This window comes from Wasmannia auropunctata, unplaced genomic scaffold (genome assembly GCF_000956235.1).
Source record: "Wasmannia auropunctata unplaced genomic scaffold, wasmannia.A_1.0 LD334204.1, whole genome shotgun sequence".
NCBI lineage: Eukaryota > Metazoa > Arthropoda > Insecta > Hymenoptera > Formicidae > Wasmannia > Wasmannia auropunctata.
The window spans coordinates 1,373,681-1,393,202 of NW_012028686.1; the positions used below are offsets into that span (position 1 = coordinate 1,373,681).

Consider the following 19,522-nt stretch of genomic DNA (forward strand, 5'->3'; position numbering starts at 1 on the left):
ATGAAGATAAAAAAATAGCATAAATATAAATATTGCTGTATTGCAATTTATTAGAATTTTGAAAGATATATATGTTTAGCATATATTTCGGCAGCGTCCTTAAAAAAATCGCCATACATAATACTGGATAACATGACTATTAGAATATCGCATTCGTTTATGGACATTAGCGTAAGCCTATGCTTTAAATATAGATTCTCTATAATAAATATTTCGCATTCAATGCGCTATATTATTATCGAACAATTATATTGTCTAAAATATCTTTGTTATCTGCGAATGAATTCTGTTCGACATGAATGTGTCACAAAGTTTATATTATAATCATTTCTCATGGAAACAGGTATAGTCAGAAATATATAAAATTAATTATATTAAATCGCTAAGTAAATACAAGTACGTTATATTTACCTAATTAATCATACATTACAGCCTAAATATATTGAAGTATAAAAACGGAGCAATGCAGTTGGATTGCATTGTTTAGGCCAATTGAAATGTATAAACATGAAAAATGAATACAAATAGGAGGCATGTGTTTTATATTTTTTATTCTATATATATATATATATATATTATATTATATATATATAACAGACAGTAAAACTGTTAAAACTTAAGGATTAGCACACAAATATTTGAATAAATGTCTTTTTTTTCAAGGCTAATTTAGATGCATTGTGTTCCTCTTTAATTCCATATTATAACATTATTTATACAAGCTATCTTAAAAATTCTAACTCAATAATTTTTATCAATCACTTTAACAAAGATAGGAATGCCTATTTCGTTTAAATAATCGTTTAAAGCTGCACAGCGGAAATTACATTCCTAGCGTTGTATGATTATCTTCTGATGGACCACAAAGGATCCAATTGACTCAAGGGATCAATGACTCTGCCATTAGATTTTTCTTGTGACGATGAACTTTTACTCGACGTGCTATCGCTTGTTAAAATTGTTTGTGTTTTTCCTAAAATAAAATAAAAAATTAAAAAATTCTACAAAAATTGAAATAACTAATGCTTGGTAAATTGCTTGTTTAAAACTTTTACAGAACTATTACAAATCAATTTACAATATTTTTGGTAATTGCGTACCCGATTGCTCAGAATCAGGGCGTTGCATTCCCACCCCGAGATTATGAAGAAAATCGTCCGAAGGATGGCACTGTAACTTTCGGGATGTTTTCTCCTTGTTCCCTTTGAATCCATCCAGATTGTCAAATGTGGCCCGCGTAGATGACAGAATGCCACCTGAGACAAGACAGCATATCGTTGGAATAGTATTTCATTGACGATATCATGAGAAATTATTTCTCTTACGTTTCATTAAAATGTCCTGAGCGTGGTACAAAACGAGTCTGTATGCAAATAACAGCGATTCCTTATTTACGACTTGTTTACGGCATTTCGCAAGGCCTTTAAAAACCAGCGGTACATCCACGATTCCACAATCAGCTCGTATGTGACATACAGTCGCAGCGGCCACTAAAAACAGGCTGCTCAACGAACCGCCGTCTAAACAATGTACAATTACGGGCTTGGGAGAACAGCGTCTTAATGCCTGCTCTGTCATCACGTCGCTCGAAAATGCGAGTATAGCGCCGGGACTACTCGGAAAACCACTGGAAAAACAAGATGTATTATATAATCTGTACGGGTACTTTTTAAGTATTTCAATTTACAGAGTTTAACTTACTTTGAAGGCCACACAAGAAATTGCATGTGTACAATGACTCTCTCAGATTTCTTTTTGTTATGTTGAATAGAAAGAGTTCTTTGAATGTAAGTTGTATGGTTAACTATTTTCTTTAATGAAATGGTAAAATTTCCTACGTCTAAGTTGTCCTCTTCACTTATGGGCCAATATAATTCTCCATTCAACTACAAAAAATTTCTTTATTATTAGAAAATGAAAATTTTGAAAAATAAAAAAATATAATTTGAAAAAATTAATTTTAATACATAGCCTTTTTAAGTTTTTTAACCGTGTTATAGAAATATATATTATTTCTGTACACACAAACCTGAGTATCAGAAGCTAAGCATGCAATAACTTCACTCTCTTGTTCCCAGACCATCGTCCAAAAAACGTCTAATTTATCTGTTAAAGGTGTTTGAGTTATAATAAACGCTGTAGGTATCCACTGTGTGATTTCCATGATGTGAGACGCATTTATATATGACGAAACATCCGACGACGATATTTGTACTCGTGTCGTATCATATGGAATACAATCAATTGTTCGATTTTCGGACGAGTGAGCTAACGCTACGGTACTCGATTGTTTTCCATTTTCTCGTTCCTGAAAGAGAAAAGATAACTTTAATAAACTCGAACGTACTTACGTAAATTCTCTAAATTCTCTCTTAAAAAAAAAAAAAAAAAAAAAAAAAAACGTGTTCTTCACTTGATTGTAAGATGTAGCTAGCAGAATATTAACGAAATTTATTTTAAACTTACCTCGAAGTCCTGAACTTCTTTCCACTTGATATCGAGATTCGTTGCTCCGCTTAAAGTTTTTACGAGTAAGCTATCTACAAACTTTTCATACTTCTCAACATCATTAATGAACTTTTGTAGAGCTGCCGGTTCTCCTAGAGGATCTTTCTTCGGTTGAACGTCATTATACCATGTGTCCCATACAATCTGTAAATTCTCATGATCACTTTTGTCTTCAGTGGGAGCTGCGACTTCTGGTTCAGTTTTACAAGATTTGTCTTGCTCGCTTTTTTCTGCCTTATCATCTTCCGCGTCCGCTGTCGCCTCCTCTTTTTTCTGTACCGCAGAAAGAGGTCGCACTTCAGGCACAAGAGGCGCATGATTTATAGTGATGTCAAGGTCCGAAAGAAGATCGACGTTCGATTTCGGTTCCTCGGATTTGGTCGTGAGTTTCATCGGATTAGCGCTCGTTGTTGTGTTCGTCCCGTTATTGACGGCTTGCATGTACGTCTGATTATAATTCGTGTAATTTTCAGGCCTCGTTACCGAACCAGCTGAAACGAAATGACTCGAAATGACAAAATGACTCTTTTACACGTGAGAAAACGCAATGACAATATTAGAAGGGATGTAACATACCTTGGCCCTGCATTTGAAGGCCGTAAGGCGTGGTGTAGTACGTATCGTTTCCAGTCTGAGGCTGATAATCTTGGCTGTATTGTGAGGATGGCGTTTGACTGACTACAGCGTTATTGCCCGCGTTCGTGTATCTTGCGTTTGTCTCCTGCTGCTGATAAATACCACTGGCCGTAACATTGGTGGAGGACGTTACCATCGCCTCCAACGATTGAGAGGTCGGTGCACCTTGCGGATTGGACGGGTAAGTATAACCCTGCGCCTGGTTAGCAGGACTATACGCGTACGGCATTGCATTTGTTCCATGCGCGCCTTGCATGTAGGCGTAACTTTGACCCTGCGTATAATTTGGATACTGCACGTATCCCGAGTAAGGAGCCTGCTGCGAGTATTGGTACGATTGCGAGTAACTCTGCACCGTCGTCGGCGTCGGTTTCGCGTGGCTTTGTATTATTTCCGAGCTGCTCGAGCTGTTCATGTAGGCGTACGTGCCGGACGCGTCCCCGGGCAGCATGCCGGTCTGCTCGTACGGCGTGCCAGCGGCACCGTGCTGATAATTCTGATAAGTACCTGGATAATTCGGTGTCACAGCGTTGATTTGCACCTGCGTGCCGTACACGGCGTACGTTTTATCCGTGTAATTCTGCGTGCTCGAGTCTGTAGCGGTCTGCTGCGAATACTGGACAGGATTAACGCCGTGTAAACTCGAAGAGTACGGCACTGAGGCCTCGTTGGTTGACGGTGCGGAATGTACGGACTGATTGCTCGTGCTCGGTTGCGGCGATTGCATCGGAGGAACGACAGCCGTGTCGTACGTGTCCTGAGTGTACGGGACTCGCTGGGCCTGCAACTCCGCCGGATTGTAATACGTGGCGCTCTGATAGCTCTGCGGATATGTGATTTCGGAATGGGCAGTCTGAGGAAGCGAGTAGTTCTGCGCCAACGTGTTGTCCTTGGCCGGCATCGCTTGCTGAGATCTAGCAGCGTTCTGAACACCGTGAAACATCTCTTGGCTTAAAGTTGTCTTCGGCTGGTTATCGTACTGCTGAGCTTGTTGCACAACGCCGTACAAAGTTTGCCCTTGGCCATCCGTCGACACGGTGCTGCTCGCTGCTGCTGCTGCTGCTGCTGCGGCGGCGGCTCCGATCGCAGAGACGGGCATTTGCGGTACTGGCTGAATATGCGTGGATGTTTCAGCCGTTCCGCTCTTAACCGTAACTTTCTCTTGATTGGAAACGTACGGCGTCGCAATGTTGTAGCTGTTATAACCCGTCGGGGACTGATAAGCGTCGTACTGCAAAGTGGTGCTGGAAACGTTGTAGTTAGAAGAGACATCGCGGAATTTGTCCTGTCCGGTGGCTGTGGGTAGAGCCTGTCCGTTAGGTAGATAGGAAGGACTGGCAGGATATTGTACACTCGAATTAGACACGCCTGCAGTTGGCGTGGACAGAGTCGGCTGCTGATAGACGCTCGTGGTGCTCGTGGTGGTCGGCAAGTAGCTCTGATTCAAGATGCTATTAGCAACCGGATTTTCATAATAAGTCTGCGTGCCGTACGGATACGGCGAGCTTGTTCTGTAATCGGCGTACGTCGCGGGATAATAATGTTGCGATGACTTCGCAGCCGCGGACGGAATTTCCGATACGGGTATTGGACTTGGAGATTGAATTACGTTTTTGTTTCCCATGTCAGTTGCCAACGATTTCGAATCAATCTGCATCGACGTGACGTGCGACCCTTTATACAAGTTGTAATATGGATTTTGATAACCGGTACCACCTTCGACTCTGGTGTTCAAATAATCCTTCAGCTTCAGGCCGTTACCAGATCGAGGACGTGCTTGATCGTAAGTCGACGGTATTGTCGCGTCGACTTTCTCATACGTGTTCTTATTGTCCTGCGCGAGTATCTGCTCTCGCTCTTCTTCCTGCACTTTACACGTACTCTTAACTCGCTGCAACAGCTTCGTAACATTTATCTCTAATTTCCTATAAAACTCCAAGCCCTTGCTCGATTTCGCCAGCAAGTCCTCGTACGCGTCGTAAGAATTGATTAAAGAAGTTATGGTCATTTCTCTGCGTTTCAGTACTTCCTCCACGTTTTTACGTACGTTAGCAGTCTGCGCATACGCATCCGTTAGAGCTGCTAATATGTTATCTTGTGCAGCAAGATTTTGTTCGATTAAGCTCACCTGCAATCCAATATTATAAGCTCTTTCGTTCAATCGTTGCAGATTAGAAAAAAAAAAAAAAATTCACGTGAAATTATTTACTAACCAAACTTTGATGCTTGCTAATCTGGTCCTTAAACAGACGATCCAGAGAGACGGATTCAGACGTAGCCGTGACTAGTAAGCGCGTCAGATCGTCCTGGACAATTTGATCTCGTAATTTGGTAAGCAAATCAAGTCTCTGCATTCGCATCTCGTCTACTTTACTTAAAACACGTTTCAGTTCTTTAGTATGCATTTTCTCTATTTCTTTAGTTTGTGACTTTTCGGAACCTTGATCTGAAAACATTAAAAGAATGTGAATTCGTATGCTAAACTCGTATTCAATAAGTTATTTAAATTATTATAATTATTTTATAGTATATTAATTATATATATATATATATATATATATAAAATTCTACTTAGGAAACTTATATAAAAATTACCTGCAAGATGCACATTTGGTGAAGGGATCTGAGCCATTAAATCAGCTAATGGCTGCGCGAGAATTTTTAAATTCTTTACATGCATTGTTATTGCTTTGTGAAGAGCTTGATTACTCTCAGAAGCCTTGTTGTGTGCCTCCTCATATTTATTAGCTTCTCTGGTTAAATCTGTTGCTACTATCGATGGTGGTCTCTTACCTACTGCATCTTGATATTGTTTTTCCCTATAAAAAAAATTAAATTCTAACTGCAATAGAATAGTCGATGATATCACAGGCTTAAAATTTTTAACAAAAGGTGCATAATTCATACTTTTGTTCCTCATCCAATAAAAATTTTGATATTTCTTTTAATACTTTCTCAACATCTTGGCTTGTTTCAGATAATTTTCCCATAATATCTACTAAATCTTGAATAATGTGTTGTTTTGCATTAAGCGCAGCACATCGTTCGAGCAACTCTTCCGGCAGAGGTAAGCATTCCCATTCTGAAGTTTGCGCATCAGGATCCCATAAATTCATATGTTCCAGCTTCAACGATGTGAGATAAGTATTAAGATATTGATCTTTTTCATCAATTTTGGCTCCAATAAAACGCAATATTTTGGCTTTTTCCTCCGAATAAAGAGAATTAGCTTCGTGTACTTTCATAGGAACAAATCTGTGGAACAACATATAAATATTAAACTTATATAAAAAAAAGAACTATGAATATTCTATTAAAAAATATTATAACAGACAAATAATAATTTTGTCATTTATGTTCTCAATTTAATGATAAAAAAATTGAACTACATGCAATAAAAGGACATCAAAATACGAAATAAAATTACCTTGCAAATATATCTTGTCCTGATACCTCTGGGTCATTTATGTTAAACGATATTCCTTTAACCAAAGACGCGCCTTTCACAGTAGGAAGGCTTTCTTTTTCAGGCACTTCTTCGTGGTAAATAAAATCGTTCTCGTTTTTAGCGGCTTTTCTCTTGCCTTCGATTACATCGTTGGTAAACGTGAGCGATTCTTCCACCGCGGCTTTTTCCTCTTTAACGTTTGCAAAATCGTAAATCGTGTGTGCCTCGTTGAGAGACGCTAGGGCAGCATTATAAAAAGCTACGCGCTCTCCCATCTTCCTCTGTTCCTCCGCAGCAAGACCTTGATAAAGATACGTGACGGCCATGTGATACGCTTTTTTAAACTTGACGTAGCGTTTCCAGCTCTGAAAAAAATTATGAACATCATTGATTACTTAGTATCATCGATTTAAACAAAGCAACATTTCAGACTCATAAAAACGTGTGAAATAATTCAAGTACATAAATTATAATTTGACTTACCTTATAAATTTTGTTGCCCACAGTATCGGATATAGTCCCATCATCACCTCCACCTTGGTCCAAAGTGGTTGAAGCCATAGTAAAGTAATCTACTATTTGCTTTGCCACTTTTGCTGCACAACACATATATCTTGTACACTGACAGATCGAACTAAACAGTTGCTATAACAATCGAATTACAAAACTGACAGCCGATGACATACCTACAATTGTTGGCTTACGATTGTCCAGCATGCTCTTTTCCAATATGCACTCTTGAGCTTGCGCCAAGGAGAGCTGATGCATGAACGTCATTAATTCCGGTGACAGATCAATACCAGACGGTTGAGGAAAACTGTTCTTCAGGTGTTCAAAGGCCCACGCTGCGCACTGGAAATGAGTACACGCCATTTTCATTCCGTCTGCACTGTTTCTCTCAGTCCGTGCGCCCAGTTGGCTGTGCATTGCTCCAATATTATATAAAATCGATATAATCTCAAAACGAATGCTACTCAATGAGCACACCAAGTTCGCATAAGCGTCTCTCCTAAAAAAAAAAACATCATATGGTTTAATAAATCAAAAAAACAAATCCATGATTACCAATTTATATATACAATTGGACTAAATGTTAAACAATTAAATATGCACAAAGTATAATGAAAAGTATTTTATACCATGTGAATGTGACTGCGGCAGGTCCTTCTTTGTACATGGGAAATCTGCTTTGAAGAAAATGCAACTGGCAATAATATTTCTTAAGCAGAGCACACCCAGCCATGTCGACTGGTGGTCTAACTGCCATCGAGCGTAAGCTTTCCAATTGGTGTATCTCATTGTTATATGACTCAGGTTCCTCGTTGTAAAAATCTTGTATGTACTGTAAAAAAAAAAAAGAAGAAATACACAAGGGAAGCAAAAACAGAGAAGCAAACGAAAAATCATCAAAAAATGACGACTGTGGTGACAAGTTGCTCTTAACACTTTGACATTTCGCGCAAACAGCGGATTTGCGAAGCGTCGCGAAAATCGACTATATAATTAGATATGAAAGAAAAAGAGATAAAACTCGGTACCTGTTTGAGCTTCGGCCCGAAAGTGGTCGGCTCCGGACTGACTTTTAGTTGAAACCATATCATCGGCAATCTCGGCACTGCCTCCATGTCGATGCGCTTTCCTCACTTTGTCAAACTCGTCGAACGTTGACAGTCGGTCATCTGTCAAACTTGTCGGGGGTGGTGGATTCAATCGACGACAACATACACCACTCTCCGATCACGACTACATATGAATACGTATAAGTGACGAGAAATGTCCCCTTGAGTTGCGTACACAATCGCGAGACGGCGATAGTTCATGGAAGCGGCCACGGAGTCGCTCGACAGGTACGAGACCTTATTTTAGAGCGGGAATTTCAAATTTCAAATGTGACGGCAGTGACTTATGTACGTTTACACGTCACTATTTAATCGAGTTTAATAACACGTAGATCTGTAGTTATGAAACTGACCAATCACAGTCATTTTGTACTTTAGTAGAAATAATACATACTTAGGTAATAATTGCATAGTGATAGGAACAGAGAAATCCAACTCATCGAAAATTTTGTGGCTGCTGCCTATTCCAATCTGCATTGACATTTTCCTGAATGCTGGATTCTTCTGTTCCTATCGTTGTACCAGAGAGAAGCATGTTAGCTGTTTTTAATGCCGTTATATTTGAGTTTTTTATTGTTTTTATTTCACTTTTTTTATGGCCATTTACAAAATAATTTATAATATACTTGACGCTTTTTTTTTACATTTTTTCTTTTTGCGCGCTATCTGTCGGATAATTCACTAATCTTTACATAGATTATAATTCATTGAAGAACGCTAGATGGCGTCAGACTGACTTTTCAAAATATCAAATGAATTTAGCAGAATAGGTTTTAGTTCCTAAAATCATTTCTTATTTTCCCAAAACAAACAAAAATATTAAATAAATTCCAAACTAATATTAATCATACAATTGCGTAGTATTATGCAAAATATTTTATGCTAATCTCTTTATGCTAAATTCTTCTTTATGTTAAATCTTTCCTGTATTTTATATGCCGAATAAAAGAAATATATATTTGATTGTCATATTTAATTTTGTTTTCGAATTACAGGCTGTTTTGTATTAAATTTAATTTAATAATTTTCGTCACAAACCGAATCGATTTCAATCAGCTCGATCTATACGGCGAAAAGAAAATGATGAAATTAACAGCATTAGCTAACAGCAGTCTAATTGAAAATAATTTTGTTAATTTAATAACGTAACAATTAATATTAATTAAATAAAACAACTATGCGTCATGTTTTTATTTCAATAAAACGTTACTTAATATTATTATTAAATTAATAAAATTATTTTCATAATTTCTGTCAGCTATAATTATATGCTGTCAATATATTATACATCATTTAATTTTTATATATGTATATACATATAATACGAATATATACAAATCTTTCTTTTATCGCTACCTTTTTTTCCTCATAAATTTGAATCGGTCATTACAGTGACCATTCTTATTAAATATATTATAATATACATACATAATTCATCTATTCCTGGCTTACAAGACGCTCACGTTTAAACCCGCGAGCGTAAAGTTTTTAATTAAGACTCATTGAAAGTAAATTCGTCATCGCTCTGTGCCGCGCCCGGCGAACTCTGTGTTCCTCGAGAAACTCAATCATTCCGATTCCAGGAAAAAATGTTGAAGTTGAGAGAAGGAACGATTACCTAATCACGCGTATTACCGCGACGCGTTTTATCTCGGAGTCATTTCCGCGGGATGCCGCAGTATCCTTTCGGATAGCGATCGTTCGTGCCGGTTCGCGGCTCGCCTCGCCGCGGTTCGCATTAAACGTTCGACGTAAGACGGGAACGATGGCACGGTGGACGATGATCATCGCCCTCCTCCTCGTGACGGCGCGTCTCTTCGTAGCCGCGACTTCGCAGCACCGCGATCGGGAGAGCCTCTGCGAATCCCGGCAGACCTGCGCGAGCTGCCTGCAAACGCCGCGATGCGTCTGGTGCTCGATGACGGTAATGAATATTTATAAGCGCCGTTAACGAGCGGTCTAACTCCGCTAGAGATGACACGCGGTAAGAGTGAGAGAGAGAGAGAGAGGGATCCACGCGGGAGAGAAGCGTCGGAGAGAAGCGCGCACCTGCGACTACACCCTTACGACGGGCACGTTCGCCGACGACGACGTTCGCGTTCCGCCGCCGGTGATTCATACGCCGAGTGAACTCACGCGATTGTACCGCATGACTGTTTTGCACAACTCGCGCTTAATACGAAAGCATTTTTTTCGTCTCTTCTGTCAGTTTTCTAATATCTAATTGTAATATCTAATTGTAAGTAAATGTACTAGTGACTGAACATGTATCTATATCGGAACACGTATTACAAAACTTATTTTTAAATGCTTTTTTTCATAATATTATAATTTAATTGTAATTTTTAAACATTTTTATAATTAAATTTTGATATTATAATAAAAAAGAGCATTTGAGATTAATAAATTTTGTGTATGTGTTCAGATATAGATAAATGTTCATTCACTGGTACGTTTACCTTAGGATCCGGAAGAAAATTTACTCTCAAAACGTAAAAAATTATTTCTCAAAAATGTCATAAAAATCAATTATAAAATTTAAAATTTTATTTTGTACTAAAAAATAACTCTATAATCAATATTAAATTAAGAAAATGTTTTGTGAGATCTTTATTTTTTTGTGTGAGTAAATTTCTGCATATATCGAAAATCTATCTATCGTCCGTAATGTAATCATCCATTCGGTGGAATTGTCATATATTAAATAAAGTTCTTCATGCGTCATGCGAATGAAAAAAAGAAATATTGCTTTCAAGATCTCAGATAGGTGTAGTAAGTTGACGTCATTTGTCGTCATTTTGATATAAAAATAAGGACAAATGAATAAAATGAATAAAAATCAATAATCAAAATTAACAAAGTGTAAATTTTTCTATTATACAGCTTTCTTTGCACATTAAGTGCATTGAAAGTTTTTCAATTTAAATGCGCTTGTAATTTTAATAACTTTTTAAGCTATAAGAATGGTAATTTTGATAAATGAATTTTTGTTCGCGATTTTAAGGTATCTACACAAAATGTAAGTGCTCCTTTGCTGCGATGCGTGTCTAAACAAACATATTTAAAAGAAGGTGACTTTTGGTGTCAATCATCAGCTGTGATACATCACGAGAATATGATGAACATCCTGGAAAATCGACCGTTATCCTCGATTAAGGGTAAAGATCCTGTTCAAGTTCAACCTCAGAGGATACGCTTACGTCTCAGGCCAGGTGAGAGAAAAATCTCATTAAGATTTAATTTTTTCACATACGTTGAATTCAAATTTCCTTGCAAAACTGTAATATAGAACATTAATATTCTAATATTAGACTAAATAGTACATAAATAAATATTAAGTAAAAAAATGTTCGATTTTTATGATCATAAGACACAAAGTTTTTTAGAAATTACGACAAAATAATTATTGTTATTAAAAAAATATATAAAACCTTATTAAATATATTTTGGAAATTTCTAACATAATTTTTGCACTAATTTGTTGCAAACTGATTGGTCAATTCGAAATAGCATTAAAAAAATATTATTATAGCCTCAATATTCTCGTTAACAATTTTCGTCTTAAAATGTTCCACAGAATATGTAAGTTGAAAAACATCCGATAATTTTGTGACGTACTCATAATAAAGTACAATATAACTATAAAACAATATAATTATAAAAACACTCTATATTATAAGATTCACACAAAAATATTATTATTAAGCACCAAGATTCACTTCAGATCGAATTGGCGTTTTTAAAAATTCTTCTACATAGTTTAAATACACATTATTTTTTTTACGCTCGACAAGCATCAAAAACAGTTTCATTTTTGGCACTACAGCAAATAAATAATATAATGTAGAGAAATGCGCGCAACAGAATTAGAGATAAATTTCAAAGAAAATTCCGTATTATTTCAATTAGTAACTTTAGTTATATGGCTTGTAGAAAAAAAGTTTGAAAGTTTTTGAAACAGAGATCGTGTATCTCTGACATACTTATATAATATTACACATAATTAATGAACCCACAGTTAAAAAAATTAAATAAATTATTCATAGGAGAAGACTATCGTGTCACTATGAGATACAGTCAGGCGGAGGATTATCCTGTGGATCTGTATTATCTCATGGATCTGTCGGCATCCATGGAGCCATATAGAGACAAATTATCGAAACTCGGTCTACAATTAGCCAATGCCATGCAAAATCTCACGTCGAATTTTCGTATTGGCTTTGGCAGCTTTGTAGATAAGGTTGTTTTACCAATGACTAGCACGCAGCCCGATAAGTAATTATATATTTGTTATGTGTGTATCATTACATTAGACATTTCGCTTAATTAAATAAATAATTTAATCAAAATCTTCGAAATTGTTATAATGTCGTAATTGTTGAATATATAGCATCGTGTTGATAATAGATTTATAATTTTACTGAATTTTTACATTAGATTGGCGTCTCCTTGCACTTTAAAAACTGGACAACCATGTGCACCGCCTTACGATTATAAAAATCAAATGCCTCTTACGGAGAATGTAGCTTTATTTGAGGTAATAATCGCCGTTGTGTATTCAACATGTACTAATCAAAATAACTAAAAGAAAATTCTATTAAAATTTAATATAATAAAAGTAAAAGCTCCGATTTCTTTAAAATCATATTTTGATTAAACATAGAATATATCCTATGTTATCATATATATATATATATATGTATATACACATGTATATCCTATATCTCTTGTGAAACTTCATTTAGTGCATTTTTGATTTTATCATGTAGTTATTTTTTATCTGTTAAACACAAATAATCTTAATAATAATAACAAATAGGATCAGGTACAAGCGGCGCCGGTGTCAGGTAATCTAGACGGTCCCGAAGGCGGGCTCGACGCGATTATGCAGGTCATAGTATGCACCAAGGAAATCGGCTGGCGCCAAAAATCTCGTCATCTTATTGTATTCTCGACCGACGCGATTTTTCATATCGCCGGGGACGGTAAAGTATGTGAACCAAGCGAAACACGAGATAAACCGACCGTAGTAAAAATTTCTTCAAGATAAAAAAATAACTGCTTAACTGTTTTTTCAGCTTGCAGGAATAGTGGAGCCCAACGATTGTAAGTGCCATTTGGACGAGAGAGGATTCTACACTCACTCCCTTCTACAGGATTACCCATCGATTTCTCAGGTAAGAACAAAACGAGTATAATTTGCTTACTTTCGTTCTTCATGAGTATTATTTACTTACACATATATTATGAATTTAATCGTTTAAGGAAACCTTCAATAAAGTCTTTTTGTTCGTTTAGCTCAACAGAAAAGCGCGCGAGCACAATATGAATATTATCTTCGCCGTTCCTGATCACAAAAATACGGCTTATCAGCAATTAAGCCGTAGTATTAGCGGATCCTCAACCGGAACTCTAGAAAATGATTCGCAGAATGTTGTTGCTTTAGTGAGCGGCGAATACGAGGTAATTATATGTATTTGTAATCAACAATTACGTTTTTATTATAATACATATAATTATCAATTTATATATTAGGAAATTATTTTCCTATGTTTCACATTTCAATTCGTATCATAATCGCAATAAGTTAATAGAAAATTAATTAATAATTTCATTTCACTTTAGAAGACTAACTTAGCTTATTTTATCTAACTGGGCACACGATGAAAGAGTGATAATAATCATGTTGATATAATTTACAGAAACTAGTGGACTCGGTAACGATAATCGATACAGCGCCGAAGATGATCGACATTAAATATTTCTCCCGATGTTTAAACAAAACGGGTGAGTTGCTGGAGCGTCAGGAATGTGGAGGACTTCGCGTAGGCAACGTTATTGAGTTTGAAATTGTTCTTAAGGTGCACGAATAAATTGAAAATATTTTTCTCACACAATTAGCAATATGATTCATTACGGCTTAATTGATACCAGGTTGTGGAATGTCCCGAAGATCCAAAGGATTGGCATCAAACTATGGAGATCATGCCTAGAGGACTTAGTGAGAGTTTGACTATCGACGTAGAAATTATATGCGACTGTCCTTGTGAGAAACCTGGACATCCGGTAAATATACTAAAGCAGAGAAACTAGCTCGAAATAATAACTAAAAAATCTATTTTTTAATTAGCACAAATTCATTTTACGTATATAATGTGTTCAAAATATACAATTAAAAGACATTATTTATATTTTCAAAAGAGCAATCAAATTTGCATAATACTGATTGCTTTATAACTTTTCGTGTTAAATTTTAAACCGTCATTCGCGAAACAGGAATATCAGCTGAACGCAGCAGAATGCAATCATGTAGGTACGTCCATGTGCGGCGTGTGTTCCTGCAATCCCGGTTTTTATGGGAAGCAATGCGAATGCAAGGGCAGCGACGTCGGTGTTGACAAATTGATCTCGCTGATCGACTGTAAACCCGATAATGAAACCACCGAGATTTGCAGCGGCCATGGTACATGCAAGTGTGGTGTCTGCGACTGCGATAAACGACCGAACAATCCGCAAGAATTGTTTTACGGGAAATACTGCGAATGCGACAATTTCTCTTGCAAACGCAGTGGCGGCCAGGTATGTCTCACAATTAGAAACAGATTATTGCAATTAACGATACGATCGCAAAATATGTAGGATTTTAACGTAATCGAAGATAAAATCTATAATATAATACTCTTCGCAAAATATAAGTACTTAATAGTATTTTAATAAAAACACTTAACATATATTATACACGATTCTATTATATAACTAAACATAAATTCATGTTTTATATATTATAGTAAAAATTGTTTACTTGTAACTATACTGAAGATAGTTCAATATGTAGAAATGCTTTTAAGTAGAAAATATTGATTTTCTACTTAATAGCATATTGTATATATATATATATATATACGAGTATATAAGTATTTAGCGCCAATATAGACAATAAAAATTACATGCTCGAAAGAAGGTAGCCAAGGAGGTAGCAGATCTCTATTATCGCGCGTAACTATCGTGCTCTCGCTTGATAGTTACTTTTAACAAATTCGCGCGGAAGTTACACGGCAATCTTGCCTTGGAGCGGGCGCGGCAGCGGCGTTTATAAGGGCGGTTGGTAGGACAAATTACACGCCTTTGTACGTACGCCATTACGTTCGCCATTCGTCTCTTCTTTGTCCGTTTAAGGTCTGCGGCGGACGGGGCAAGTGCGAATGCGGTACCTGCAATTGCTTGCCGGGATGGGGTGGCGAAACGTGCGATTGCAAGGAGACCAACAGCACATGCATCCCGCCGTCGGGCGAGAACGTCGAGATTTGCAGCGGACGCGGCATCTGCATCTGCGGCAGCTGTCATTGCTACGAGCGGGACAATATCCGATATTCCGGACAATACTGCGAGGAGTGTCCCGTGAGTGTTTGCGCGTAAGGAAATCGACCAACGATTCCTTCCAACAAACAAGTTAAAGAAAAACGGCTAAAAAGGGATGCGCGAATGTTTTTACATTGAAATTTCTATATCTATCTAATCAATTACCCGCATACAAGTCGCATACAAGTCTCACATGAAATTAATATTATTGTGCATAACGCGTATATGGCTGACTAAGAAAATGATATATCTGTGAAGACCTTTCTGATCGAGAATAAAATTAAAATTAAACATATTATTTATACTCTATGGACATATTAAATTATTTAAATTGTTGATTATTACATTTACTTATTTCATTTGATTTTTACGAATTGATGCATTTAGAAAATGCACATTTCATCTCTTTGCATTTATTATATGTATGTGTTCCAGAATTTTTAGTAATAAAATATTTAAATCCTAGTTTGGCATTTAATTGGGTCAAATTGATTAATAAGAGAAACAATTATTTATGTGTGTTTTCAAGATTTTCGAATTTTGAAGATTGGAGCCGCCATGCATAAAAAAAGTTTTAGAAAGTGTTTAGTAACAGCAACCTGCAACAATCAGATTTTTCATCTGTTTTTGCTTTTGACATAGAGAGTAAACATAATTATTGCTGCAGGCTTTGTAAAACCTAAATGTAAAAGACAGAGAACATTTTAAGTAAAGAAAATTGATGTTTATAAATTTGTGAAACATTTTAAGTTTATAAGAGATAGACAAATCAGTAATTTTTTGTAAAAATAAAAAAAATAAAACTAATCTTTTCTATATTTCACAAACATTTTTGGAGAGCTAACTGAACAATGAAACTTTTAAAAATAAACTTGATAAAAGAGTTGCGTTTTGTGACGTAACACGAGATAAAAAAACACAATTTTTGTGTGATAAGAAAACAAAATGTGATAAAAACATTTTAAAATTCACATACAGAGGTCTAATTTAAGTTATTATTATTAAATTACAAGAACCCATAATTATCGAATCTTGATTATTGTGCATATATAACTTTTTTTTTCTTATAGTACAAAACTTGTTTAATTGTAAAATTGGAACACTATTTTTTTACAATAAAAAAAACCATTAAAAATCTAATTCAAATAACGATTAAAACAAATTTATATTTTGATTATCTTTTGTATACTTTAAATTATAATATTTATAAAATACACAAACTCATTTATTGATGTGCAAATAAGGACATATCAGGAAAGTTACTGATGAGTCTCTGCACAGATCCAATGTGTTAAAATAAGCAATAAAAAATTACCAAACCAACGAAGGGTTAATTTTACAAAACAGTTATTTATTTATAACATATTTTAGACATGTCCAGGACAACGATGCGAGGAACTGAAGGACTGCGTGGAGTGCGTAGCGTACAACGCAGGACCGCTCGCGAAAAACGGAAAGTGTGACTTGTGCATGCATCAAATAGATATTGTTAGTATCTTTTCTTCTATATATCTACTTCGTAATAGCGATAGATCTACTTCGCGATAACATATCTACTTCGTAAGTTGCACGAGGGTGATTATAATAATTTGCGATGGAATGCAAATGGACTGCTTATTACTTCGTAGGTTGATACTGTCGAGGAAGATCCTGTGAAAGACGAGGAAGCCGATGCCCGCATATGTCGAACACCCGGGGATGCAGGCTGCACGTTTATTTTCAAATACCAATATCACAGAGCCGGTACTGGAGGAGATATTAAAATCTTCAAGATTCAAGCCCAGCAAGAAAGAGCTTGCCCAACGCCCATTAACGTTTTCGGTAATCTTGTTATCTCATTATATGAATTATATAATTATATTTTGTATGGCACCTTCATCACAAAATAACATAATTTATATCTCATTATAATCTCTTCGATAAGTTAAACAAGATTAATAAATAACATTAAACGGTTTAATTAACCGTTATTAATCTCATTATGTAATTAACTAACGATTAATTAATTACATGATAAGATTAATAATGCACATCTGCATATAACATATTTTTCAAAAATTGTCTAATGTTTTTTATGTTATTACTTTACGCCTATTCTGTTCTGTTTCTCTCTCTCTATCTTTCTTTCTTCCTAATCCTACATTCAAAAACTGTACTTTCGAGGAAAATTTTATTAAGAAGTTATATTTATGTTACGTACGTATGCTATAAATTTTTAGTAAAATTTTTCTAAAAAACAATGTTTTAAAATATAATCTGAATTATCATTTATGCAATGATGTTCGAAAATATCAGTATTTTCGTGCGTTGGTTGCACTTACGTATACGATGGAACATATGTGAGAAGATACAAGATGGACTAGAATTTACTTTCTCCCGTAGGTGTTGCGCTGGGCGTCGTCATAAGCACCGTCATCATCGGTTTCCTGATTCTCCTCATTTGGAAGATCCTCACGAGCATCCACGACAAGAGGGAATATGCCAAGTTTGAGAAGGAGCGCGCCCTCGCCAAATGGGACAGAGTGAGTCGCTATTCCTCATTATTTCCGATCCCGTGACTACAAGATTAGTGAAACGCCAATATGTCGAAATGTTTCAGGGCGAGAATCCCTTGTACAAACAAGCTACATCGACTTTCTCCAATCCAATGTTCAAGGACTACGCCACAAATTAATTAAAAATTAATAATTTATAACTTTAGACTCACGTTGTGATATTACGAACTTTGTTATAATAATTTTGTTAATAAAAGTTTTTAATTTTATTTTTTACACGGAAAGAACAATTTTGGTGAATCAAAATCTAAAAATAATTTTTGTTCAATAATTAAAATAATTTTGTGCAAAAGTCAAAGTGATTGCTAAAATATCAAAACGTTTTATAGCAATATATGCTTATCAGTTTTAACATTCCAACAAATTATTTTGATGATTCAACAAAAAATTATTTTTAGATCTGTTTTTAGCAAAATTTTTAGACCTTTCAACAAAATCGTTCTTTCCGTGTACGCACTGAATAATAACACATTAAAAAATAACAAATGTTATTTTTCATTAATCAGTTCTTATATAGATTAGTTTCTTATACGAGAAACTAATTATTTTTAGAAGTAATATAATTTATTATTTTATTTTTAATATTGAATATTAAGTTTTAATTTATTATAATTTATTAAATTTTAATATTAAAAAAGTATTCAATAATAATTAATATATCAATACACATACACACTATATTAATATATACTTGAATTAAAATATAAAGTCGTGCAGATTGCCTATGCCTAATGAACAGAAGTATTAACTTAAATCATGATATTTTATTATAGAAATAACTTATTATATTCTTAAATTCCATTATTACGCGCGACTAGAAATATTCTTTATAGTTGTAGCAGGAGATTTCAATGCCGGCCTTCCAATATACCGTATCCGATGACTAGCGCCGCGCTAAGCGAACGAATTGAACGAGCCTTTGCGGGCGCCATGTTGTTTAATTGCCGCATAATGAGAAGACCAATCGGCAGCGAGAATCTCGCTGTGCAAAAACGAGTAAAACTTTCAACGGCTCTTTCTCTCTTCTTTCTTCTCCCTACATCCCTCTCCTACTCTCACCGAGCTCGTAATAACACGTCTCCGCTCAAATACTTCCTGCTTCCCCCGTATTTATTGCGAATCTAGCTGTAGATTTTTATCATTTCGCTTTATCATTGTAAAGCCGTTTCGTCATTGGCCGGTTATGGCCAATGGCGGATTTATTAATAACTATTAATTTAAACTTCCAAAAAGCTCTTACATCAAATTTACGAATTTAGAGTTATTTCATTTATCTCACTTTAGCATATAAGACTAACAGTTATATACAGGAAAATTAATGTTTTCTGTCTTATGTAGTTTTATAACTGTAAAAAATTAGAAACTATTTTTGCTAACAATTAATTTATTAAATATCT

The 19,522-nt window shown here is 35.5% G+C and overlaps 2 protein-coding genes across 5 annotated transcripts; one reads left to right on the top strand and one right to left on the bottom strand.

The window, feature by feature from the left end:
- Nucleotides 1-32: 32 nt before the first annotated feature.
- LOC105459211 (tyrosine-protein phosphatase non-receptor type 23) lies at nt 33-9,720 on the bottom strand. Of its 4 annotated transcripts, none has more exons than XM_011705049.1 (16): nt 9,640-9,720; nt 8,131-8,448; nt 7,732-7,934; nt 7,279-7,601; nt 7,076-7,188; nt 6,572-6,957; nt 6,052-6,399; nt 5,740-5,963; nt 5,358-5,590; nt 3,085-5,272; nt 2,467-2,999; nt 2,030-2,308; nt 1,702-1,886; nt 1,326-1,627; nt 1,101-1,256; nt 33-973 (listed from the first exon to the last, which is right to left on the bottom strand). In XM_011705049.1, the coding sequence occupies exons 2-16, from the start codon at nt 8,215-8,217 to the stop codon at nt 846-848; spliced, it is 5,688 nt and encodes a 1,895-aa protein (XP_011703351.1). In that variant the 5' UTR covers nt 8,218-8,448; nt 9,640-9,720; the 3' UTR covers nt 33-845. The 4 variants fall into 4 exon arrangements, with proteins under 4 accessions (XP_011703351.1, XP_011703349.1, XP_011703350.1 ...); XM_011705047.1 differs by having other exon boundaries at nt 8,131-8,559; nt 9,640-9,711; XM_011705048.1 differs by lacking the exon at nt 9,640-9,720 and adding an exon at nt 8,606-9,369.
- A 172-nt stretch (nt 9,721-9,892) lies between these two features.
- On the top strand, nt 9,893-18,334 carry LOC105459210 (integrin beta-PS-like). The gene is made up of 15 exons (XM_011705044.1): nt 9,893-10,135; nt 11,216-11,423; nt 12,258-12,486; nt 12,649-12,748; nt 13,031-13,201; nt 13,290-13,388; nt 13,510-13,674; nt 13,914-14,072; nt 14,146-14,277; nt 14,488-14,790; nt 15,388-15,609; nt 16,942-17,058; nt 17,199-17,391; nt 17,953-18,092; nt 18,170-18,334. Exons 1-15 carry the CDS (start codon nt 9,977-9,979, stop codon nt 18,242-18,244), a joined length of 2,472 nt encoding a protein of 823 aa, XP_011703346.1. The 5' UTR covers nt 9,893-9,976; the 3' UTR covers nt 18,245-18,334.
- Nucleotides 18,335-19,522: the final 1,188 nt, after the last annotated feature.

What these genes read in the sequence shown, in the direction of transcription:
- LOC105459211 (XM_011705049.1), bottom strand. Translation starts at nt 8,217, where the DNA reads ATGGAGGCAGTGCCGAGATTGCCGATGATATGGTTTCAACTAAAAGTC. An exon ending in CCTTCAAATGCAGGGCCAAG is followed by an intron (nt 3,000 to 3,084) that starts GTATGTTACATC and finishes ATTTCGTTTCAG; the next exon opens with CTGGTTCGGTAACGAGGCCT. An exon ending in TCAGGACATTTTAATGAAAC is followed by an intron (nt 1,257 to 1,325) that starts GTAAGAGAAATA and finishes GTCTTGTCTCAG; the next exon opens with GTGGCATTCTGTCATCTACG.
- LOC105459210 (XM_011705044.1), top strand. Translation starts at nt 9,977, where the DNA reads ATGGCACGGTGGACGATGATCATCGCCCTCCTCCTCGTGACGGCGCGT. An exon ending in GCATGCATCAAATAGATATT is followed by an intron (nt 17,059 to 17,198) that starts GTTAGTATCTTT and finishes ATTACTTCGTAG; the next exon opens with GTTGATACTGTCGAGGAAGA. An exon ending in AACGCCCATTAACGTTTTCG is followed by an intron (nt 17,392 to 17,952) that starts GTAATCTTGTTA and finishes TTTCTCCCGTAG; the next exon opens with GTGTTGCGCTGGGCGTCGTC.